The sequence below is a fragment of the Pteropus alecto genome, unplaced genomic scaffold (assembly GCF_000325575.1).
Source record: "Pteropus alecto unplaced genomic scaffold, ASM32557v1 scaffold40, whole genome shotgun sequence".
Lineage (NCBI taxonomy): Eukaryota > Metazoa > Chordata > Mammalia > Chiroptera > Pteropodidae > Pteropus > Pteropus alecto.
Genome location: NW_006431919.1, coordinates 16,073,591 through 16,096,195, shown reverse-complemented (window position 1 = coordinate 16,096,195; position 22,605 = coordinate 16,073,591). Strand labels below are relative to the sequence as shown.

The 22,605-nt window shown below is 42.3% G+C and overlaps 2 protein-coding genes and 1 pseudogene across 3 annotated transcripts in view; 1 reads left to right on the top strand and 2 right to left on the bottom strand.

The window, feature by feature from the left end:
* LCP2 (lymphocyte cytosolic protein 2) overlaps positions 1-12,068 on the top strand; it is a 39,537-nt gene extending 27,469 nt beyond the window's left edge. The window contains exons 14-21 of the mRNA XM_006906503.1: positions 146-176; positions 2,337-2,349; positions 3,046-3,175; positions 4,617-4,666; positions 7,788-7,882; positions 8,351-8,428; positions 9,946-10,101; positions 11,588-12,068. Coding sequence (XP_006906565.1) covers positions 146-176; positions 2,337-2,349; positions 3,046-3,175; positions 4,617-4,666; positions 7,788-7,882; positions 8,351-8,428; positions 9,946-10,101; positions 11,588-11,710 — 676 coding nt within the window. The 3' untranslated portion in view covers positions 11,711-12,068. The remainder of the gene's footprint in view (positions 1-145; positions 177-2,336; positions 2,350-3,045; positions 3,176-4,616; positions 4,667-7,787; positions 7,883-8,350; positions 8,429-9,945; positions 10,102-11,587) is intronic.
* A 2,136-nt stretch (positions 12,069-14,204) lies between these two features.
* CUNH5orf58 (chromosome unknown C5orf58 homolog) lies at positions 14,205-19,623 on the bottom strand. Of its 2 annotated transcripts, XM_015585227.2 has the most exons (5): positions 19,590-19,623; positions 18,592-18,660; positions 17,699-17,792; positions 16,535-16,709; positions 14,329-14,399 (listed from the first exon to the last, which is right to left on the bottom strand). In XM_015585227.2, the coding sequence occupies exons 3-4, from the start codon at positions 17,790-17,792 to the stop codon at positions 16,549-16,551; spliced, it is 255 nt and encodes an 84-aa protein (XP_015440713.1). In that variant the 5' UTR covers positions 18,592-18,660; positions 19,590-19,623; the 3' UTR covers positions 14,329-14,399; positions 16,535-16,548. The 2 variants fall into 2 exon arrangements, with proteins under 2 accessions (XP_024898922.1, XP_015440713.1); XM_025043154.1 differs by lacking the exon at positions 16,535-16,709 and having other exon boundaries at positions 14,205-14,399.
* A 2,000-nt stretch (positions 19,624-21,623) lies between these two features.
* On the bottom strand, positions 21,624-22,256 carry LOC102890947 (annotated as a pseudogene).
* Positions 22,257-22,605: the final 349 nt, after the last annotated feature.

Genomic DNA, 22,605 nt, shown 5'->3' with positions numbered 1-22,605 from the left:
TTTTTTTTTTTTTGCTTCCCGCTTTATCACGGCTCAGTGGGTTTGATTTCTCGTTATTAGATTAAGTGAAACTATCTGTATTCTGAGGCTGGCTCTTTGAAACACTGCAAACTCAGTTCTTTTTCTTTGCCCTAATTCATTTCAGGCATGGATGGGGACCAGAGAGAAGAGAGAATGTAAGTACGCAGCGTCATTTGGTGAATGCCTGGCGTGGGGGAAACCAGTGCAGGCTCGTGGAGGTTGGGGCCCCCTCTGCCCCAGCCTTCACCGAGGTCCAGCACCAGAGCAAGGCCCAGCCACTGTGGGCTCCTGAATCTGGGGCCTGCTGGGGCCTCCATCTTTCCCGCCTGCCCCCCGGGCTGCACTGCCTAGCTCCTGCCCCTTGTGAGAGCTCCTAGGGTGGCTGGGTTCATGGCAGCCCCACCACCAGGTGGCAAAATAGCAAGATGAAGGGGCAATGGGCAGAGGGGAGGATAAAGGGAGAGATGCCCGAGAGTCCTAGCCTGGCAGCTAAGTTTCTAAGTCCTTTGTTTTACCTTTTAATACCCAACCGCTGGAGAAAGAGGGAAAATAGCATTTATTGGATGCCTAATGTGTGCGTGCTGCCAAGCTAGCTGCATTTGGGTGACCAGCTGTCTGCCTGGGACTTAACTTCACCAGTTTTAGCAGTAAAAGTCTCACATTCCAGGAATTCCATCAGTTTTAGGCAAACCAGGAACATTGGGCACCCCAGTTTCACACACTGCTTTGCACTTCATGACCTTATGAGGTATCATAGTTTCTCTTTTACTAAGAGGAAACCGAAGCTGAGAAGGGGTAAGATATTCACTGCAAGTTGCACAGCTAGTCAGTAGCCAGGATCAAAATCCAGGTCTGTCTGATTTCCTCTACACCATGTACACCACATTCCCCTCCGAAGGCTGTCACACACCTGCCCCTGTTCAAGGGCTCAGCCCCCAAGTGCCTCTGTGCTTGCTCAGACAAAGTGCTAATATATGATGGAGACAGGCAAATCTGCATTCGCCATGCCGAGCAGAGTATGATCCTGGAAAGAGCTACAGAGGCAAAGGGGAGAAAGTGATCCATGGGGGTCAAGGAGCCAGGGGTGACTTCTCGGAGGTGAGATCTGTGATGGTCATTGAGTGATGGGGAGGACACAGAATAGAGTCATCCTAAGAGAAAGCCCGGATGTATCCCGGCCTCAGGAATGTCTCGAGAAAAGGCGAGTGGGTAGCAATGCCCATGGAGCCTATGGGGATAAGGACAGCTGCTTGGCTGCAAAGCTCTAGGGACAAAAGGAAGTGAGATTGAAAGTGAGGATAACATCACATTCCTGAGGTTCCCGGTCTCTGAAAGGGTTGATGCTCGTGTCGTGAGAATCTGGGAGATGTATACCTTTAAACCAGAGTGGACATGACAAGGTCGCAACAGTGTTGAGGAGAGATTTCATTGTGGGAATTCCCTGAGCCCCTGTGTGGGGACACCCGGTTGGCCAGCTGGGCTGAATGATTCTGACTATGATGCTTCTTGCCTCGTCTCAGTGGTAGACTAATGACAGCTAACTCATTCAACACATGCCCGGCGCAGGTGATAAATAACTAATTTAATTCTCACAACCACACTCTGAGGAAATTCTCTTTCATCACCAGCATGTGGCCTAACAAAACGAGCCCAAGGTGGCAATTTTGGTGTATAGTCAAGGGCAGTGTAATTTTTGCCTTTTCCAGCATTTCTCATGCCCTGAAGATAAATATGCTGAGGGATGTAGACACGCCCTGTAAGCCACATTATAAATAAGTAAGGTGGGGTTGCTTTTAAGACCAGTGGCCTTTGCAAAGCAGAGCCCGAAAGAAGACCGAGCTTCAGATCAGAGAGATGAGGGACCAATACTATGTCTGCAACACTCGGTGGGTTAGCAGCCCCTTCCAACTGACTCGTTTCCATCTGTAAAATGAAGATGTTAAATTCTTGAAGGATTGCTAGGGGAATTGGATAAAATACCACGTATGAATCTTCGGGGGCACGTAGTAGATATTGTCATGATTATTATATACTTGGGCCCTTTTAGGCACCTCAGAACCTCTTCAATGCTAAGTATGTAAGGACAGACCCAGAGTGGAGGCGCTTTGATGCTGGTTTGTGTTAAGAAATCATAAACCACTAGCAAGTTCTGCTGCTCTCCACAGTATTTACTGTGGAGTAATATTTACTGCAGAGTAGAGTAGCACAACCACTAAAGGGAAATGGAGACGTTTGTATTATTGAGGAATATAGTTCTTTTAGGAATCATGTTTTGATGATGATTTAATGCCTTTTTTTTTTCTTCCCCTCACCAGGATGAAGATGACGGTACGTTCAGAAAAGCTTTCTTACATCGTATAACTCATTCCTTCGTCTTTCTGCTCAGGCATTCGAATGGAATTATTTAGTACAGAAACCCTATAGAATCGATTAAAATTGTGAAATTACTATTAAGTAGACATATGTCAGTTGGTATTCTGCATGAACTCTTAAAAAGATGGAATTACTTGGCGGGGTTACCAATGAGAACTGTTAAGTTCATGCACATCAGTGCAAATTACTTAATAGTATAGTAAAATTAAAAACTGTATGTATGGCTTGATAGAAAAAATTCTAATATTTATGCCCTCTAACATATGTGAGTAAAAGATCACTCACTGTAGGAGAATGAAACGGCATAAAATTTGGCTTTCGTAAAACAAAACTTGTGAATCATTTCTGAAATTTCTATGGTTTCAACTGACGATGTTTGGCCAAGTTAGCATTTCAAAAATGAAAAAAATAAAATGTGTATTGTGGAGAACGATATAGAATGGCAGCATTTTAAGTTGCATTCTAAGGTGGCAAATCTTCTAGAAAGTTATCAGGGGTGGGGTTCCATCCTACCCCTTCCTAATTACATTCGATCTTTCAGATTGTTGAATCTCCCTTTAGACTAGCTGTTTCTAACTGGGGAGCAGTTCTAGAATGTTCCTGTGACACCTGGATCCTGACAATCGACTTTACTTTCTGTCTCGCCCACAGTGCATCAGAGACCTTTGCCCCAGCCAACACCGCTGTCCATGAGCTCCAACACTTTCCCTTCGAGATCTACCAAGCCGTCACCCAAACACCCGCTCCCATCATCTCACGGGTCAGGAGTGTTCTCAGAGAGGTTTGTGGCAACGTCATTCAGTTCTAACTCAACATAGCATCTGGGTCCACTGATGCTGAGCTAAGGTCAGGTGGGTTGAGGAAGAAAGAAATGAACCAGTGTGTAGTAAGCTCAGAACATTTGGGCCTTAAGAACCAAAAGCAAGCTGAGCATAAAGAGCCACGGGTATTAATCCGCTTCTGTCCTCCGAGTCTGTGCTTGGGGTCCAAGGAGTATAGAACAGACTTCCCCACGGAAACCCTGGACGAAATAAATTCTTTGGCAGAAAATGGGGAATGTTTTCACTCTGAGAGTTGAAACGAACAAACAGCAAACCACTCAAGAAACCCAGCTAATTTAAGTACTTGGAGTTCACCGTGCGTCTTGGACGGGAGACCGAGAAAACGTACCTTGCACTTGGCAGATGCTGAGTGAGAGTTCACGGCACGGGCTTTGTTCCTGCGGGTCTGCCTTCTCCATAGCAACGGCGTTTCTCCGGGCCCACGGTGAGGCTGTCCAGAGACAAAGGCACAAACGGGAGAAAGGCTCAGGTCATTTCTCCCTCATAAGACCACTGGCTGCCTCCTGGTGTCCCCAAGGCCTCCCCGTCTCCTTTAATATCCATAGGGAAGTCCCAGTCCCACCCTAAATATGGGAGAAAACTCAAGCACCAGCACTGTCAGATATCCGGAAGGATTCTCAAACTTTTCCATCTTCCTCGGGTGCCTCTGGCGTGGATATTTTGCTGCTGCTTCTCATTCTTCAGCTGATTTTCTTTTCCTTCCGTGTCTTTCATTTTCTTGTGCCGGTTCACCCCGCACTAGGCTCCAGTCCTGTCCTTGATTCTCGCAAAATACCACTCACGTGATGATGATTTAATGCCTAGACTTGTTCAGAGAGCAGACTTGTTCAGAGAGCTTGGGCTAATGGTGGGCGCTGCTCCTCGCCATGGAGCAAACAGCACTTAGGGTCCCCACAGGCCCTCTGTCCACCACCTCAGTTTCTGCAGAAGCTGTCACTCGCTGCCGCAGAGCCACCTGGTTCTCCCTTGTTCTCACCTACCTGCCCTCTGGTCGTCGACCGTTAGGGAGTCACTGTCCCCAAACGATACGCCCATTTCTATATTTTCCCAAAGAGAGGTCCTCTCCCCAGAGGACTTCTGCCATTCCCCAAACTCAAAGACCTCACCTGCAGCCAACTTTTTAAAGTAACTTTTAAACAGGTTTGTTGTTGTTGTTTGTTTTTGGCTGGCGAAGCTCGTTGGACTTTGGGATGGTCCCCTTGGGACAGTAGTGAGACACGTCCACTCAGTTCCTTCTCTTTGCTCAGCTCCCATGCTTTCAAGGCGGGGGTGGGAAGTAATATAAAAAGGAGCACCTGCAGCCCAGATTCCCTAACACGGCCCCCACCTGGACCCTTCGCCTCAACTCAACTTAAATTTTTTTTTTTTTTGTCTCCGCAGTAACAGTAATTTTCTGCAGAGCGCCTCCCTGCCGCCATACTTCTCTCAAGGTTTGTCCTCTGGGATTTAGGGAACTGCTCCAGGCAACGTGCCTTCAGGTCTAGGGACCGACCCGTCCCAAAGCCCCTTGGCAAAGGTTTTGTTTCCTAAAAGCATCTGACTTCTTCATCCAGCACTCAATTCCGTTTCTGCAGTGTACCAAAGGCTGCTGGAATGATGAGATACTACATAAAACACCACACACGCACACTCTTCCTCAGGATGGTGGCCTTGGCCTGAATCGTCCCACGCAGAGCTCTTCACGCCTCTTGTTTTCACACAGTGCTCAGGATAGAGCTTGGCTTTCCCTGTAGTTTTAGGTTTCTATAAGGAATCTACACTTGAGTTGCAAATTGAGGGTCATGTTTAAAGTACAGATTAAGAAAACCCAACCCACAAGATTCCAATTCAGTAAGTCTGGGTGAGGACGTGTCTTTTAACTAACACTTTCTCTGGGTGTCCAATCTAAATATTTGCCGAGAGTGTTCTCAAACTTTAACGTGCATATAAATCACCTGGGAATTGTGTTAAAATGCAGATTCTAATTCAGTGAGTCTGGGGTGGGACTTGAGATTTCTGCATTTCTAACAAGGTCCTGTGTGATGCCGATACTGCTGGTCCATGTTGAGAAGCAGCAAGATGGACGAGACTGTGTTTATTATGTCTGGGGTGGGACTTGAGATTTCTGCATTTCTAACGAGTTCCTGTGTGATGCCGATACTGCTGGGCCATGGGCCACGTTGAGAAGCAGCAAGATGGACAAGACTGTGTTTATTACTTATCCTTAAAACCTTGCAAATGACTGGCACATGGTAAACACTTTTAAAATGTTTGCTGAATGACAAACATTTCAAATGACTGTGGAAAGTCACCTAATACTAGAAAATAATTTTTTTCCCCACGCCAGGAAACTGGCCTAGTGTTGCCAGATTTTCTGATTTTTTTTTTTCCCAAGAAAAACTGGAAACATGGCCCTGAATGTGAAATTAACTGATTTTGAAAAGTTGACTTAATATTTTAAAGAGACCTCGTGAGGAACAAACTCTTTTTTTGCAGCGTGGTACAGGTGCAGGGACACCAGTGCGTGTTGTAAATAGAAAACTACATTAGTAAGTTCGAATTACACCCCAGGAGTAAACACTTTTTAGGGGTGCATATATTATATTCAGTTGGATGCACCATCCCATACATGTGTGAGACCCTACTGCTAACACCAATAAAATCCACTAAGTTTTCAATCTTTCCTAAAACCTGTCTCAGCTTCCTTGATGAGACAGGTTTTCGAGGGTATAGTGTCCATATTCGCTATATGGTTTCCACAGTCCCCTCCCTGCTTCAATTTTCCAGTCTCCCCAACTCACTGTGTTTTATGAGCCCACACTGTGTTACCTGCCTGGGCCTTGCAGAGATCTGAGCTCCAGATTCTTCCCTGATAGCAATATTTTCCAAAGTAACTTCCACAGACCCCTGGCTTATGGATTGGTGATGGGCATTAGTAATACAAATGGTTAGTTAATTTTTTTTTGGAATACTACCTTAATCAAAATTGATCCCTTTTTCCCTGAGGCTGCCAGGACACCTGGTCCTTAGTCTTCTTCCCTGGCTGTTCTGCCATCAGGAAGGTGAAGGATATGTTGTATATTATCCAAACACTTGTCCCAACTTCTTTGATGATCTAAATATTAAGGGTGGTGAGTGACTGCAATAAAAAGTACATGTGCTTGTCTGTCACTCTCTTGTATGGTGAGAATTCATCCATTCAACAAACATTATAAAGAGTGCCCGCATGTTGGATTGCAAACGTGGGGATGGGATGGGCTGTTCAGGCATTGGGAGCCTCTGGAAGGAAGATCAGCAGGTCAGGGCCAGCCTGATCTGCTTATTTAGAAACAGGGAACATCATATTAAATAATCCTGGTGACACGGCTCAAGAGTCTTCAGCCTTTCCTGGTAACTCTTCTCACTGGCACGGGGCAGGCAGTTTGTCACTTGTGGCATATTGTAGATGAAGTAACAACCCTGGTGCAGAACCACCTAGAGTGCTTGTTGACAGGCAGATTCTTGAGCCCTGGCCGATTCAGAAACCCCAGGGGTTCTTAGTTATACAGAGTAATGTTTGGGAGCCACAGGTTCAAGTCCTGGCCCTGCCACTAAGAGCACGTGATTTGCTTAGACTCTGAGCCTCTGTTTTCTCTGATGCAAAGTGAAGACGACGTCCACCTTGTGGTGTTGCCGTCAGGGTCAAAGGCCTGGACAGAATCGTTCTGAACAGATATTTGTTGAATGAATGAATGATGCATGGATAAGAGAACATTCAGTTTGCAGGATTTCCCAGTTTTGAAGAGCTATTCCATCACATAGGACACGGCTTGGGCAATTACACATCAACACAATCGAACCTTTCCTGAGAGTAGGAAACACATTTTCAGAAATTTTCAGAACCATAAACAAGAAAAAAGATGTATTATAGAAGGTGACGTGCAAGAGCTGTGTAATTTCTAGGTACCTGACGAAGATCCCTGATTGATCAGGTGATTTGTAGGGCCTTCTATGTAGGTCGAACAGTTCTATCTCGTCAGAAAATCTGGTAAAGAACAGCAGGTAGCAAACTCTGGTTCTAAAAGCTAACACTATTCTCAAGGTAATTTCGCTTTGTCTTAGGTAACTGACATTTGTTTTTGTGAAAACAATGTGAACCTAATTATCTTTATTAGTGCATTGTCACATCAGTGGCTGGGAATCTGTTCTGGGTAGACTGGAGTCTGAAAGATCTGTCTCTTGAATTTGAATGTTCTTTCTGATGGTCACATTAAAACGACTGTGATTTTTTTTCATCCATGGATCTAGTCACTTTACATTATGTAATACGCACATTTAAGAAATCTCTTGAATTTACGGCACTGCTCTCAAAATGGCATTGGCATGGCTATAGAATAATGCCTGAGCAGCCCTTGTGGTTTTGAACAGGTGAAAATTATTTTCGAAGCACAGCTTCTTGAAATGTTAATTGTTGGGAATAGTTACCAGGCCATTTGGGGGAGGAATGTGTTATGAATGAATGATGCATGCATAATTAAGAGAACAAGAGCTCAAAGTAAATTAACTTTCAAAATGCTATACTTTTTTTCGAAGGCACTGGCAGCAGGCTACCTCCCAGAGCTGAAGGCAGGAACTTTTTTTTGCCAGTCCCCAGCAAACCTCGGCCACCATCTCCTATGGAAGGAGAGGTAACAAAGCATGTTTTCATTTTATTTTTTTTCTTAGCAAAGGAATCATCACTACACAGTGGGAGCACTGTGTACTCTTTTAGTGAAAAAAAAAAAAATTTAAGGAGAGGATGCTTTAAGTGAAAAATATGTTTTTTCCTTAGTGTTCTTAATAATATTAAGTGTATTATTATATTAAATGGAATAAATTATTACATCTATATCTTTCCAGATTTGAGATTCCATTATGTAATAAGGTGCTTATTCGTAGCTACCTTTGCACCCAGTGTCGTGACAAAAAGCAGTTCACAGAAAATATCTTCTATTTAGCCCCACTGGGATGGTTGATTTCATATTAAGAAAACACATGTTTCAAACCTCATGGAATGGAGGTGTTTATTTATGGAAACAATGACTTGGAGGCTTTTCTTTTTCACTTACATACGTCACTGCAAAATTTATTCTGTTTTTAAATTTTTACATTTTCAGAATTTATTAAATGAAGAGTGGTATGTTTCTTATATTACCCGACCAGAGGCAGAAGCTGCTCTCAGAAAGATAAACCAGGTACTGTGCTGAAGTTTATTTTTAAATAGTTATAAATATTAATGGAAGGTGAAAAGGGGGACTGACTTTCACTGAGTGCCAGTTATGGGCTAGGAATTCTGTTGGGTTTGCGCTGTTACACGGAGAGGACCCATCAGTGCCAGCTCCACGCCCACCAGCGGCCATAGCAATGATTGCCAGGTCCCAGGGGAAAGTCTAAATTAAGGCCGTCATTTGGCTGGCAGAATCTCAGGAGATTTTATTACCGAAAAGGTCCATCTTGTCATAGCGATCATACTATGTCAAATAGAAACTCTCTTCCTCCCAAAATATCTGATATCTTACCGGTTCCATCTTCCTCTTAATAGATGGTTGCCTTTCACATTGCTTGAAGGGACCCGTATCTGGAGAGACGGCAGCGACTTTTCGCCTTTCCCTAGAAATGTCTAGCTGTTCTTTTATATTATGAGGTCTTAACCAGATTTCCTGTCGCCCGGTGCTGAAATTTAACCTTAAATCTATATATCGGAAAGGAGAAAGCAAAGACCCTCCGTCTTTCACATCTCAAGGCTATAACAGTAGTTCTCACCCTTAGCTACACATTTAAATAACCTGGGGAGCTTTAAAAATTCTGAGTCCTGAATCTCACCTGGAGAGATTCTGATTTAATTAGTCAGGGGTGCTATGTGGGCTCTGGGAGTCCTCAAAACTCTCCAGATGATTCTCAAGTGAAGGCAAGGCTATGAATCACTGGTCCACAGGTATGTTTGTTCAACAGAGATATTCTGACCAAAATTTACTCAATTAACTTGGAATTAAAAACAAAAACAAAGAAAAACCACAATCACAGATTGATGGCTATTTAAAGCCATCCTGATTCAATACACGGAGGGAGAGTTTAAGTTTAAATGTGTCCTTATTAATTAATTCTATTTTAATATCAGATCTTTATAATATTAATATTATGTGGCAATAATTTAATGAAAGTTTAAGTATAGGATACTTAATACTTAATCACAACACTATTTTAATATCAGAAAAAAAATCTAAGCACACACATGGTCCACATTCAATTTTCTTAGGGTATGTAGTGGATGAAACACTATCTGGAGATCATGTGGTTTTAAAATGGGCGAATTTCAGAGGTCTCTGGGTATTTTCTGACTTTTGATGTGGAAAGAAGGGTTAGGAAGTTAGCTCCCAGGAATAGGAAGATATAGCTTTAGTTAACCAATAAAGTCTTTATTTCACTTGGCCCTTTATCCACTCAACCACCTGTTACGTTTTATTACTGAAAAAGGGATTCTTTTTCATCAAGAGGTCGACTTGGAAATTTCTCTGATACAATCACTGCTGCCTCCTTCCTGACAACCAAGCAATCCATGACACGTGGGATCTTGTAGCTGTTTGGGGAACTGAATGTTCACTACTTGTCAATGATAGCTTTCTAGATCCCTAGAGACTTGTCTACTGCTCTTAGAGGCAACAGAAGTATTGGCTTTTACCGTTCCCATAATAACAAGAATTTATCCTTTTAGGATGGCACTTTTCTGGTTAGAGACAGCTCTAAAAAGACAATAACCAACCCGTATGTCCTCATGGTGTTGTACAAAGATAAAGTTTACAACATCCAGATCCGTTATCAGGAGGAAAGCCAAGTTTACTTGCTGGGAACTGGACTGCGAGGGAAGGAGGTAAGGACTTCCAGATGCAAAATTTCCCCCCATGCTCTTTCTATGCCTCTCTGCGTAATTAACTATAGGAAACTTTGCTGTAAGATTCTTTGGGTGTCTACACCATATGGCAACTTTAGAGTTAAATCACCTTAGTGGAACCCTTCATTTACCAAAACATCAACAGTAGCTACCTCTGTCATAGGAATCTTTCTTATACCTTTTATTCCAAGTAATCTAAAATCACATTTGTAACTTTTGAAATTAGAAAAAAAAAAGTTAACATTTAATTTTTTTTAAAAAAGATCCAATTGGACGGTGTCCAAGGCAAGTTCCTTCATTATTCACCTTTGTGACATAATTTTAATGTAAGATCGCAGTGTATTGATAAGGCTGTATTTTACATCGACATCTGGAAAGGGGAAAAGTAGAATTCTTGTTCTAATTATTTAGATACTTGGTTCAGTTCTCACTGAAAACCTTCATTGGCCAAATTGCCAAAGACATTTTCGTCTGTTCAGCCGCTGTTTATACTGGACACTTTTTGGGTGGTAATCGGACAGGTGTGAAAAAAAAAAAAACCTTTCAGGGCTAAGAAACTAACAGCTAAACTTAACACCCCAAACATGTTCTTTAACTTCAAAGTTCCAGGAGGGGGATCAGCTCAATCAAACATGTCCAGAATGAGAAACGGCTTACCCATAACTTCCCTTTCACTCCAAATATTTTTAAGTTATGATTATGTAAATGAGTAGGAAAAAAACACCTGATTTGGGTCAAATGTTTGAATCACCGGGTCGATGTGGATAGAGCTGCACTGGTCCTGTCGAAGCAGAAATGTCTACCCTCCAGGATTCGCTGGTCTGGTGCGGAAACACACACGTACAGATCGCAGCTGCCCCAAAGGGAGGCACGCAGCAGGGTAGTGTTGGAGGAAGTGCATGATCCTGTCTGGGATACCACGTGACTTCTGACCCACGTCTGGCAGGATGGATGGGGTTTTTCCCAGTCTGGCCATCAGGGGTAGGGTGATCCAGGCAATGAACGTGAGTGTGGTGGTGGCGACACTGCAGAGAGATCAGGAAGGAACTATCATTCCTTGTCATGTCATGCTATAGATATCACCCCCAGACACCAGGGATAACCTCTGACCTCCCGATTCCTTATACCTCCTCGCACTATTAATAATTGAGAGTGAAGGTAGGATACAGAAACCAAACCAAAGACACAGAGGCAGGGGTAGCAGAATTAGACCCCCTACATATATATAACTGCTACATGAGGTTATAATATATAGTCATTTATTCATGATTTGTTGAATGTGGGTGAGGAACTTTTTTCAAATTCTATAGCAGAAATCACTAAAATATTTGCCAAATTTTTCATAGGTTTTCCCCCACAGTCCTCATAACTTCGAGAGGTAGGATGTGATACAGATAAAAACTGAGGGTGAAAACCAGGCTGCCCTTTGAAGTGTTAATTCACCTCCCTATTTTGAATTTTTCAGGACTTTTTGTCTGTGTCAGATATTATCGACTACTTCAGGAAAATGCCACTTCTGCTCATCGACGGGAAAAACCGAGGTTCCAGATACCAATGTACGTTAACATATCCTGCACGTTATCCCTAGCGAGGATGCCAGCAAGTGCACCTTCCTCCTGCCTCTGCTGCCCGCGCGGGAAGATCAGTCAACCTTGGCGACTGGGCAGACACTTAGGACTGAATCAAACCCCTCGACGTGAGCACGGGGGTTTTGTCCTTTTACTTAAGTGTTTGAAATGAAGACTGTCAAATATCTCATAATTTATTTATTCTTCTTCAATGTTTATAAAGTACATCAGTAATAATATTCACATGTGAAGTCTAGCGGTGCACTGCAATAATTCATATAAAAATGTGTACCTTTGACGCCCATTTCAAAGTACAGTAGTTTACACAGCTACAAAAATTGTTTGGGGGCAAGTTTCAAAACACTTAATAATTTTTGCTACCACATAAAACTGATTTTTTTTTTATAGCTAAACCTTTAACAGTAAGAAGCAATCATCAGTTTTTTATGTATAATTAGAAAACTACTAAAATTCACTTTCTTGGCAGCAATAATTTAAAAGGCTTCAAAAATATTTCATTCTTTCTTATTTGGTGTTTGTTTGTTGTTGTTCTTGTTGCTGGGGGGTTTTTTGTATACTTTTTTATGAAAAGATAAATGCATGTTGGGTTAAACTTCCTGGGATTAAAATTAATTTGCCTTTTGCTTTACTTTTGAGTTCCTAAAACAACTTTATTGACTTTATTGTTTAGTCTATACAATTATATTTTTGTCTTAAAGCAAATTTAAGCTACAAACACCAAAAGAAAATATTTTAATTTTTAGAGATGAGGTTTTGGTGTCAAATAACACCTGAATTTAAGTTCATCGCATCTCAACAACTACATCCCACCTCTTCTACCTCTCACCCAATTCCAAAAGCATTGTCAAATGATGTAGATTTTACCAAGTCTTCCTATGAAGGTGAAAAAGCAATGAATATACACATTTGATCAGACTTTGATTAGATTGCTTTCTTCTCTTTTTTATCCCCCCGACAACTGTCATAAAGCCCTTCTGTCATCCTTGCCGAAAAAGGCTTTATAAATCCTGCAAAGCAATTCAGCTCTTTCCTTCTGGTTACATATCTCACTTAAAAGTAGTAGGTATTTTGCAAAAGAAAAATCTGGCATTCAATGGTTAAGTTTTCCCCTTTGGGCACTTGGTTGTTATTCCACAACTTTAACAATGAAAATTGTTGGCTTCTCTGCTTAATTTACGAGTTTTCCAAGTGGTAAAAAAAAATGCCGCATCTTCATTTTCACGAGCTAATAGAATATTGGAAGGGATCTCGGAAGTCACGGGTGAAACTGACAATTTGCTATGATGAGTATGTGGAGACTGTTAACGAATGATGATAAAAATGTTTCGTAAAACTTCATCCTTACAAACCAGTGGTTCTCAATTTAGTCCAGAACTTGAAAGTTATAAAGCCGAAAAACCTGCATTTATTTGTTTATTCGACAAGCCAAGCCGTTCATTTAGTGCTTGTTGTGTGTTAAACTCTGAGCTAGATGCCAGGTGGTGAGGACAGCAACCATGAGGAGTGAGCTGTCCTTGTGTCTTGCTTCCTAATACTCTATCCTTTCTATTCAAAAATATCTAAAATGAAGGACATCGTAGATTCCAAAGCAACTATTTGATAGCAAATCATGTTTACATGGCAAATAAGCCTATTATTTTAAGTCTCCTTTGGTGGAAAGGGACAGAAATTAGAAAGTTTTAGGATGAAGTTATCCTAAAAGTTTTTCCACTGTCAGGACTGAAATTAGTGATACCTGATGTTTCTACGACCAGTGTTCTTTCTCCCCTTCTTCAGGCAATGGCAACTCCAGTCCTCTGGCGGGGCTTCTCCTCCTTTGGTCACAGACCTGGCATATGACCCAGCTTCATGAATCACAGTCGCATAGGACCCTATTTAGGGATCAACATCTTAGCTAAAACTGGTGTCCTCTGGAATGTTAAACACAAAGACTGAGTCAGAGGATCTCTCTTCTCTGGGGATCCTAAAAGTTAAAGCGGTACACTAGAGCTGTCTGCTGCCGTGTTTCTATCCCCCCACCCCCTTCCACGTGGCTTTTGCAGGTGGCCAGTCCATCACAGGTCAGGGTGAGGCCAATGCACAGAAACAGAACCAAGACAGAAACAGCTGACCAATTAGTGGAGTCCTTGAAATCTACCCCAGCCAGGGACGTCCAAGTCACACAACCCAATACATGCTTCCGCTAACTTGAGCTGTTTCTGGCACTTGCTAACAGGAGAGATCTGATTAATATAAGCTCCTACCATCCATTTATAATTTAGTGACTCTCTTTCAGCCTGAGCCAAATTCGAGCCTAAGGTAAAGGATAGACAGTGCCCCATGGCCAATGTCCTGTCTTACCCTTGCCATTAGTGAAATAAATTAGCCATTCTTTGAAATATTAAAATAACAATAAAACAGCCTTTGGGAATATGAAATGATTATTTACAACTCAACATATTTTTGTTTTTTATTATATTAAATATATCAGTAAACTCAATTCTCCCAGATACATTAATTCAACAACATATATAGTTATAAATTCACAACAAATAAGAAATCAGGTAGAACTGTTTGAACCAAGGGATACATCTGATATTTTAAACTCTTCAAAGAGGGAGTTGTTTTGTTCTGTTTCCTTGAAGTCATCCGTCTTCACAGGATGATTAAAATGTAGAATAAGGTCACAAAGCAGTAACTGGGAGAGCTCTGTGTAAAACAAAATAAGAGATACTGTATTATAGCACATATATCCTAGACAGCTATTATTTTCAGAAGCTATTAATTCTTGATAGCTTTCTTCGACGTGCTTATTGATTAAACTATAATTTAGGTGTGCTCATTGTGACTTCGAGTCTAATTTAGATACTACAAAATCAGCATGACATAAAAATTTTATAAAAGGGTTCTTTAGGCCAACTTGTCAGCTCTCTTACATTACAACTTGATTTATGCAAGCTTTATTTACAGTTTTTTTTTAACTTACTTTTATGTGTTATACATCCTTATAGTATAAAGAATCAAATAAGTTTATAAGGCATGTTCCAAAAAACTAGCAGTTCCTATCTCCTGGAGGCAACCACTTTAACTCACTTGTTTTTGTAGCTTTTATTGTTGTTTTGTGTGTGTGGAGTTTCTTTTGGGGGGGGGGGGGGGCGGTATGTTGTGTGTTGTGTGTGTGTTTGGGGGGGGGGGTGGGGCGGTAGCTAGTATTCCCTCCATATCTTTATATGATACACATATTTTAGTTTTCAATTTTAAGTATCTGCTTCTGACTACAGAATATTAAGATATAGCTCTTTTCACTCATACCCCCTACCCAATATACTTGAATCCAATTTTTGCTAGTTCAATACATAATATTTAAAATTTTTTGATTATATATTCTTCACAGCAGTCTTGTAATAAATATATTTCCTTTCCTTCAAGCTACCACCCAGCGTTAACAACTTTCTTTTTTCATTGCTTAGCTATCATGAATAGATCCCAGATTTCCCCCCAGATTCCCCCTCCATGTAGCCAAGCGCCTCGGCTATTCCACTGGCAGAAGACCCTCCTTTCCTGGAGCCTGGTCTGCTGCATCTGGAGGGACAGCTTCCCAGCTTGCTGTGCTGTTGCATCTTGGGAACATCCTTCACCATCATCCCAGGGGCTCCTTCACCCCTCCCTTGTGTGGAGGGTCCTCTTGCCAGAATCTCATGGCTTTCTCTTTTTGGTCTGCTCCCTTGTTTGGTGGAATTCAACCTCAGTAACTTCCTAAGGGGGAAAATTATATGTCTGAAAACTTCTCTCTTTGCAACCGATGCTTAATAGATTGACCAATTATAGAAATCTAGGTTGGAAACCATGCTTCTTCAAATTTCCAAAGGCCTTGCTGCATTTTCTTCTAGCTTCCAGTGTTGCTATTGAGAATTTTCATAATGCTAACTCTTAATTTTTTCTCTGTAGAAGCTTTAAGAATGTTTTGGTCTCCCAGTGCTCTGAAATTTCACAGTATTGTACTGTGACGTGGGTCTTTTTCATCCATTGTGCTGGGCTCCTTCATTATAAAACTTATACTCTTCAACTCTGGCAAATTTCCTCAGATTATTTCTTTAATGAATTCCTCCTCATTCATTTTGTTATTTCTTTCCAAAACTCCTATTTATTGGTTAGTAGACTTCCCTGACTGATTTGTCATTTTCCCCCTAAAACTTTCCATCTTTTTTTTTTTTTTGCTCTACGCCATAAAGGATTTTTCTTCATTTTATATTTAAAACCTTCTATAGAGTTTATTTCTATTGTCACACTTTTAAATTCCAAGAGCTCCCTTTTGTTTTCTAAATATTTTTTATGATCATGTTCCTTTTTCATGGACATAGCATCTTCTCTCCTCTGTGGATATTAATTACAGTTTCTAGAAGTGTTCACCTCCCTTCATAATTTGCATTTCTTCCTCATCGATTGAATCTATTTGTAGGTTCTGTCTCTGCTTTTCATACAGCCCATTCTAGGAGTTTTGGACTTAATCCTGAGGACAATGGTGGGGCAATGAGGGTTTTCAGCAGGTTTACATTTTAGAAAGAATCCTTGCTGTAGAGTTGAGATTGGTTTTGAGAGAGAATAAATTAAGCAAAGCTAACCAGATTTCTTTACTTCAGACTCCCCAGTGCCTTTAATATGTACTGTAAATGTGTGAGAGAAATATAGAGCATAATGCACTTCCCAAACTTATTTGACCATAAGAATGTGGAGTACATTTTTATTGTGTACTATTAGCATCTCTTGAGACAGCAGGGTTCACTCAGCAGTCTGGGAAATGCTGCCCTAGGTAGAACAGGCAGAAACAGCATAACGGCACTCACTATTTGGTGCCTAACTAACAGCCGCTCCCCTCTTCTTCCTGGTGGCACAATTGGATTTCATTTGTGGTGGCCGTCTCCCCAGCTCCAGCGGTAAGTCCTGACTGGTCCACACTGGTCTGGGGAGTCCCATTCCCCTTGGCGGTGGCTGCTGTAGGCATACGCATGTGATGCAGTTCTGGCCAATGAAAGGAAAGGGGAAATGTGCTGGAGAGATCTGGGGAAAGGCTTATACAGACACAGGCAGAGACGGTGTCTGCACATGGCCATGTCTGCAGGTAATGACCATGAGGTGTGAGACAGAGTGAACACAGCAATTAAAATATAGAAAGAATCCAGTGCCTGATGAAGTTTTTAAAACTCAATTAACTTTAGGGCTGCCCTACCTTGCATCTTCTTGTCTTTTCCTTTTTGCATAAGCCATGGTGAGGTGGTATTTTGTTACCTGTAGCTGAAGACCTCATAATTGACACAAAGGCTACCTTCGAATATCCAAGAGCTGTTATAACAACTATATAATCACAGTTAGAAATAGGACCAGTGGGTGAAAGAAATGGGGGAGCAGATTTCAGCTAGCCCATAGGAGTGATTATCTTAAAATGGAATAAGTTGACTGATGATAGGGAGCTTCCCAACATAGGAAATTGTTTTGTAAGGGGTAGATTATCGCTGGAAATGTCCAGTCATGGAAATTTTACATGCCTAGGATAAAAAAGAGTATGTCTATAAGGTGAGTGACTACACAGCATGACCTGTGAGGTCTAATTCTACTCTATGAATTTGTTTAAAATGAAGAGCCCTTAACTTGGAATCTAACTTATATTTTTAATTTGTGAGGAACTTTAGGGGCTTAATAAGGATAAATGGATAAGACAATTTTGCAGAATGTGACAATGTTGTGTAATAGTTTGTTTAAGGGAAGGAAGGATAATAAATTTATAGAGAGGTTAGTTAGATGACATCATAAGCTTGTTAGTGATGGGGATGGAAATTCAAGTCAGCTAACTCCTAGATCAAACCATATTCTCAAATAATTCATCTTTATAGATCTAGGATAAGCATTTAAGAAATAGAGAAATCCTAATGAGTGGGCGAAATTCACTTACACCCCAGCAGGAGCAAAAACTGGATCTACTATGCAAACATTTTCATTTAGTTATTCCATACCTTTCATCTTCTTCAACTCCAAAGAAATTGTGTTAATGTTTTTAATGATGGCTTCCACATTTAGCTTATGGTCAGAAACATTATTCCTGAACATCTGATTTTAAAAGAGAGAGAGAAAAAACCAATGTATAAATCTGAACTATTTATGTATACCTTTAAAATACTTAAATTTTCAGTATTTCTAAAAAGAAAATATTATTTCAGAACAAATAATTGTAAAATAATAGTCTTTATAACCAGTTAGAAGTCTAACATGAGAATTCTAACGAGTTTGCAACTTGTTAATATTTTATCAACTGAAAACACCTCCCACCAGAATTCTCGGGATGAGGTTTCTTCTTTAATCAAACCACATCCACAAGATGGGCCATTACAATGGAAATGCAGATGTCCCCTTTTCAGAAAGCCTCAGCACTTATAAACTATCTTACAATTCAGCGATTGTGTAAGGTCGTCTCTAATTTTAAGGCAGTGTCTTTTTCTAACTTACTGAGTGATAGAGTCTACATACCATTTTTTTTTTAAATAGATGGTAAAATTCAAAACAAGATACAATTATAATTCATTAACTACTGAATGGCAAAACTAGAGGATGGCAAAACAACTACTTCTATTTTAGCTTAGGGAATTAAGGCAATCCACATTTGAATTTTGGTTAACTGAAATGTATAAATCAACAGGTTACTGTGTTATATAAACAGTACATATATTTAACCAATTGTGTCAGAAACAAATACGTAGGTGGTTCACTAGAATCTAAGCTCAGCCATTCAAATCTCTCGAAATGACTTGAGCTATGCACAAGTCATTAGCACACACGACTCCAGCTATGCAAAAGGTGGGTCGTCAGGAGGCAGTATATGATTTCCCCGAAATAATGAAAACAAACTGACCTTTAATTCCTTGTCTCCGCTTTTTCCTGAGTCGGATTGCTCCTATTTCTCTCACTCGCTTCAGAGCCACTGTAAAGGAAATAAAATTTTTTCCCAGACAATAAATAAAATCCATTTTATTTATCCACCTACAGGCTCCTTGGAGCTAAAGGGGAGTGGCAGTTATCTTGGGTATGGCAAATCAAGAGATTCAGGTTTGAGGGGAAAGGAGAGATGATCAAGAAATTAAAGGGGTGGGGATGATGAAATTAAACATATAAATGTAAAAAAAAAAAAAAAAAAGTAGAAACTAAATGGATAGAGAAATGCCCAAGAAAGTTGACCCTCCCCTCTTGGAGGTCTGGTTGGTTCTCCGGGTCTCTCAGGCACCCATGGGTGGGTGGGGTCGGAGGGCAGAGCTAGAGAGAGGCCAGAGCTGCTTCAGGCCTTCCTCGGGGAGCCGAGTCAGGCCATCAAAGGAGAGGCTAAAGAGCACTTCCTCCAGGAGGTGGGAAGGGAGACCAGATGGGTGGAGGGAGGTGTGGGGTCAGAGGCCGGGACACCTCGGCTGAAGCCACTGAGGCAGCTAAGGCACTAACCCCCTCCTTCTCGGCCCAACCGACACCCGTGAGGAGCCCCAGGTCTTCGGGGGCTCCGGGGTGCGTTGCGGACAGTCCCCCTAACGCGGTCTGGGGCCTGAAGATGGAGCCCTAGGCAGCCTCGACGTTGCCACAGTAATGCTCCCAAACCCTATCAGGAAGACGTAAAATGCTCTCGGTGGGACCCCGGCTTACAGCCAAGCAGGGGCGCTGTCCAGACTCAGCCAGACCGCCACCCGCTCCCGACGCCACCACCCCCTGAGGAGCCCCGGGCCCTTGGGGGCTTCGGGCTGGGAGACCCGACAGTTTGACGGCTGAAGATGCAGCTATCAACTATCTTCACCTCCTCAAACCAGATTAGGATTATTTAAAACCGAGTAACCCTGTCCTACCCACAACCTGGACCGTGTCAGCACCCACCAGTCCAACCGTCACTGAAGCTCTGACCGTTAGGTGGGTGGGGCGAGCAGTGAAAGTGAGACCCGGCTGCTGATTGGTCAGCTTCTCTGCCTGATGCATCCTGGGAATTGTAGTCCCAGGCAAGTTCCATGTGGAGAAGGTTCTAGATGCCAGACTGAAAGTGACTGGCAGCTGTCGTGTGGACCTGGAGGGAGGGTGAGGAAGGTGCTGATGTCCCCTGCCTCTTATATGCCAGGCACAGGCACTGTGTTAGATGCTTTACAGCCCTTATTTGCATTTGATTTTCACAGTACAGGAGTGTGATTAAGGCCAGACTCTGGACTGAGGGCTGTTGGAGTTTGAATCCTACTCCCTCGCTCATTTAGCTATAGAGATGCTGGGAAGCACTGTAATCATTCAGGGTCCAAATGTCCTCATTTATCATATGGAGATGACTGCCTTCTGGTGTTCTTTCGAGGGTTAAGTGAGATAATGCATCAAAGGGGCCTGGTAGATGAGGTGCCCAATAAGCGTGAGCTGTTGTCATGTCTATACATTTTTACAGATAAGTAAAGAGTAGAGATGAGCTGAGACATGTTCTCTGGTTTCTTGCCAAGTAGAGACGCTGGGATTCAAGCCATCTTTGACAGAATCCAGGAGGAATCTCTGCCTCTACAACCTTTGGAGGCTGACTCCAAGACTTTTCTTGGTACCCTCGGGACAGCTTTAGACTTGATGAGCAGCTCAGACCTCAGCCATCAGGTTCTAGACAAGTCTTTGTCTCCTGTGAGCCTCCCCTATGACATTCGCCAGCCTCTTGAACCAGTCCCTTCCTGAAAACCCACAGCACATGGTCACGTTTTTTTTTTTTAAGGTAATTATCGTAGTTCAACACTAGAATTTGTTGTCTGGTGCCAAATTAGATGAGGAGGGGTACAGGAGAACTGAGCATCAGGCCTCAGGACAGCCAGCTATGTCATCTTGGAAAAGAGTACCTACTTTTCTCTGAACCTCGATTTCTTCATCCAGTGGCGTATGGGAGGGTTGGGCTAGATCAGCATTTCCTAAATTTCACTCACTGTAGGGCCACTGTTATGACTGTTTGCCCTAAGTGTAACCCACCTATTTTATTATTTCCTTAATGTTTTAAATTTATTTCCCTTTAAAATTTAAAACTGCTTAGAATTCTTTATATCACCAATGTAAATGGAATAAAATATGAACAGAAGGTAAATAGGAAAAAATGAAGACAATGAAAATAAAACAACATTTTAAATTACCTAGATATTCTGGCCTCCTGGTGGCTATGATCCTGCAGCCGTATTTTTTGTTGTTGTTTAAATGGGTTCTTATGACAGGTTAAAGGTAGTCTAGCACAGACTGATACTTTCTTCATGATGTAATCAGGATTACAAGGGTTGGAAGGGGAATAACTCTCACTGTGTGCTCTGTTTTTCAGTGCCCATGTACCATGTAAAAACATCTCTCATATCCCCAGTGGGATATGTTTCACACTTCACAAAACCTCGGGTCAGATGCTCTCCAAGATCCCATCTCTTTCTAAGACTCTTTCATTCCGAATATGCTATGGATGCCTTTCAAAACTCACCCCGATCCTGGAAAGAGTCTTCCTGAATTAACCTGCCCAACTCTGCAGTTTCATACTGGTCTCTGCCAGTGCTTTTCTCACTCAGCATTGTAACTGAGGACACTCGCTAGTGTCAGAGTCTTGCATTTCCGCATTTCCTTATTTCCTTCCTTCCTTCCTTCCTCCTTCCTTCCTTCCTTCCTTCCTTCCTTCCTTCCTTCCTTCCCCTCCCTCCCTCTCTCTTTCTTTCCTTTCCTTTCCTTCTTTTCTTTCCTTTCTCTCTTTTCTTTCTTTTTATTCCTACCTGCAATGCCCTCTACTTCTATCTATCAGAGTAAAACTACTATTTCTCATTAGGTTTCAGCAAAAGGGTCTCCCTGCCACCCCAGCAAACCCAGCAGTGTTCTGCATTCTTTCCTTTCATAATAAACACCTTTGTTACATGAGCTAAGACAGAGGAAGAGGATTTATTTGCCTTTTTGGGCCTTGATTTTCCTCAGAGAGAATTCCAGCTCCTGGCTAGAGCCCATAGCCATCTGCTCTGCCACGTGGGCCTGGTCTTGAAGCAATGCATGCAAAAAGCTTGCCCTGCTCTTGCTTGACCGGCTTCTCTAGAAGACTGCTGACTTGGGCATTTGTTTTCCTTCCCTCATGTTTCTGCTGAATTGTCTTTGATCGTTTTTTGTTTAAAATCTCCTCCTCGGGAGTCAGCTCAGCCCCTTCTCGCATCCTAGGGGCAGTGGAGAGCAGTGCTGGTGTCGCTGTCGGTACCATGTGCCCTCGGTCAGTGAGCATGGTGTGCTTCTTTACTAGGGTCTCGCGTGGACCAGTCCACGTTGGATGCGTGGTAGACAACGTGGATAATCTTTGTTATGTGCATATAACCCTGGGAGCCCCAGGAGTAATCCCCTCCTACCTCCGGCCTCAGGGCACGGTCCTTCCTGCCTCCCTGTGCATGGACGGTGTGTGTGCAGTGGGGGTCAATCTTAGCGTTGGCAGTGGGGCGTCCTAGGTCGTATTTTCGCTTCTTGTGCAAGAGCTTTCTCTCCCCGCCCCTCCGGTCTGTGGCGCTTGTGCCAGTTGTCCAGAGAGATGCCCATGGCTTGGCGCCGGCTGGAAAGACCGAATCTTGCATTTTCTTATTTCTGTCATGTGCGCTGAGCATTTTTCATCGAATTCTCCGAATGCTGAGTAAGTGAGCAAAAAGAGACACAGAAGTTCCGAGAATAAGCATTCTTTGATAACTGACTGTATATCATGCCTTACATTAGAGGCTTTCGCATTCTGACAATATCTGTTATCAATCCAGTTCTATGGAAAACGGAGCTTAAGCTCAGAGAGCTTAGTGCTGGTTCAGAGGCACGAACCAGAATCAGATCTTGTCTGTGCGACTCCAGAGCCTTCTGCTCTATTCTCTGGACCAAGTTGTCTCCTGGTCGAGGATACAGT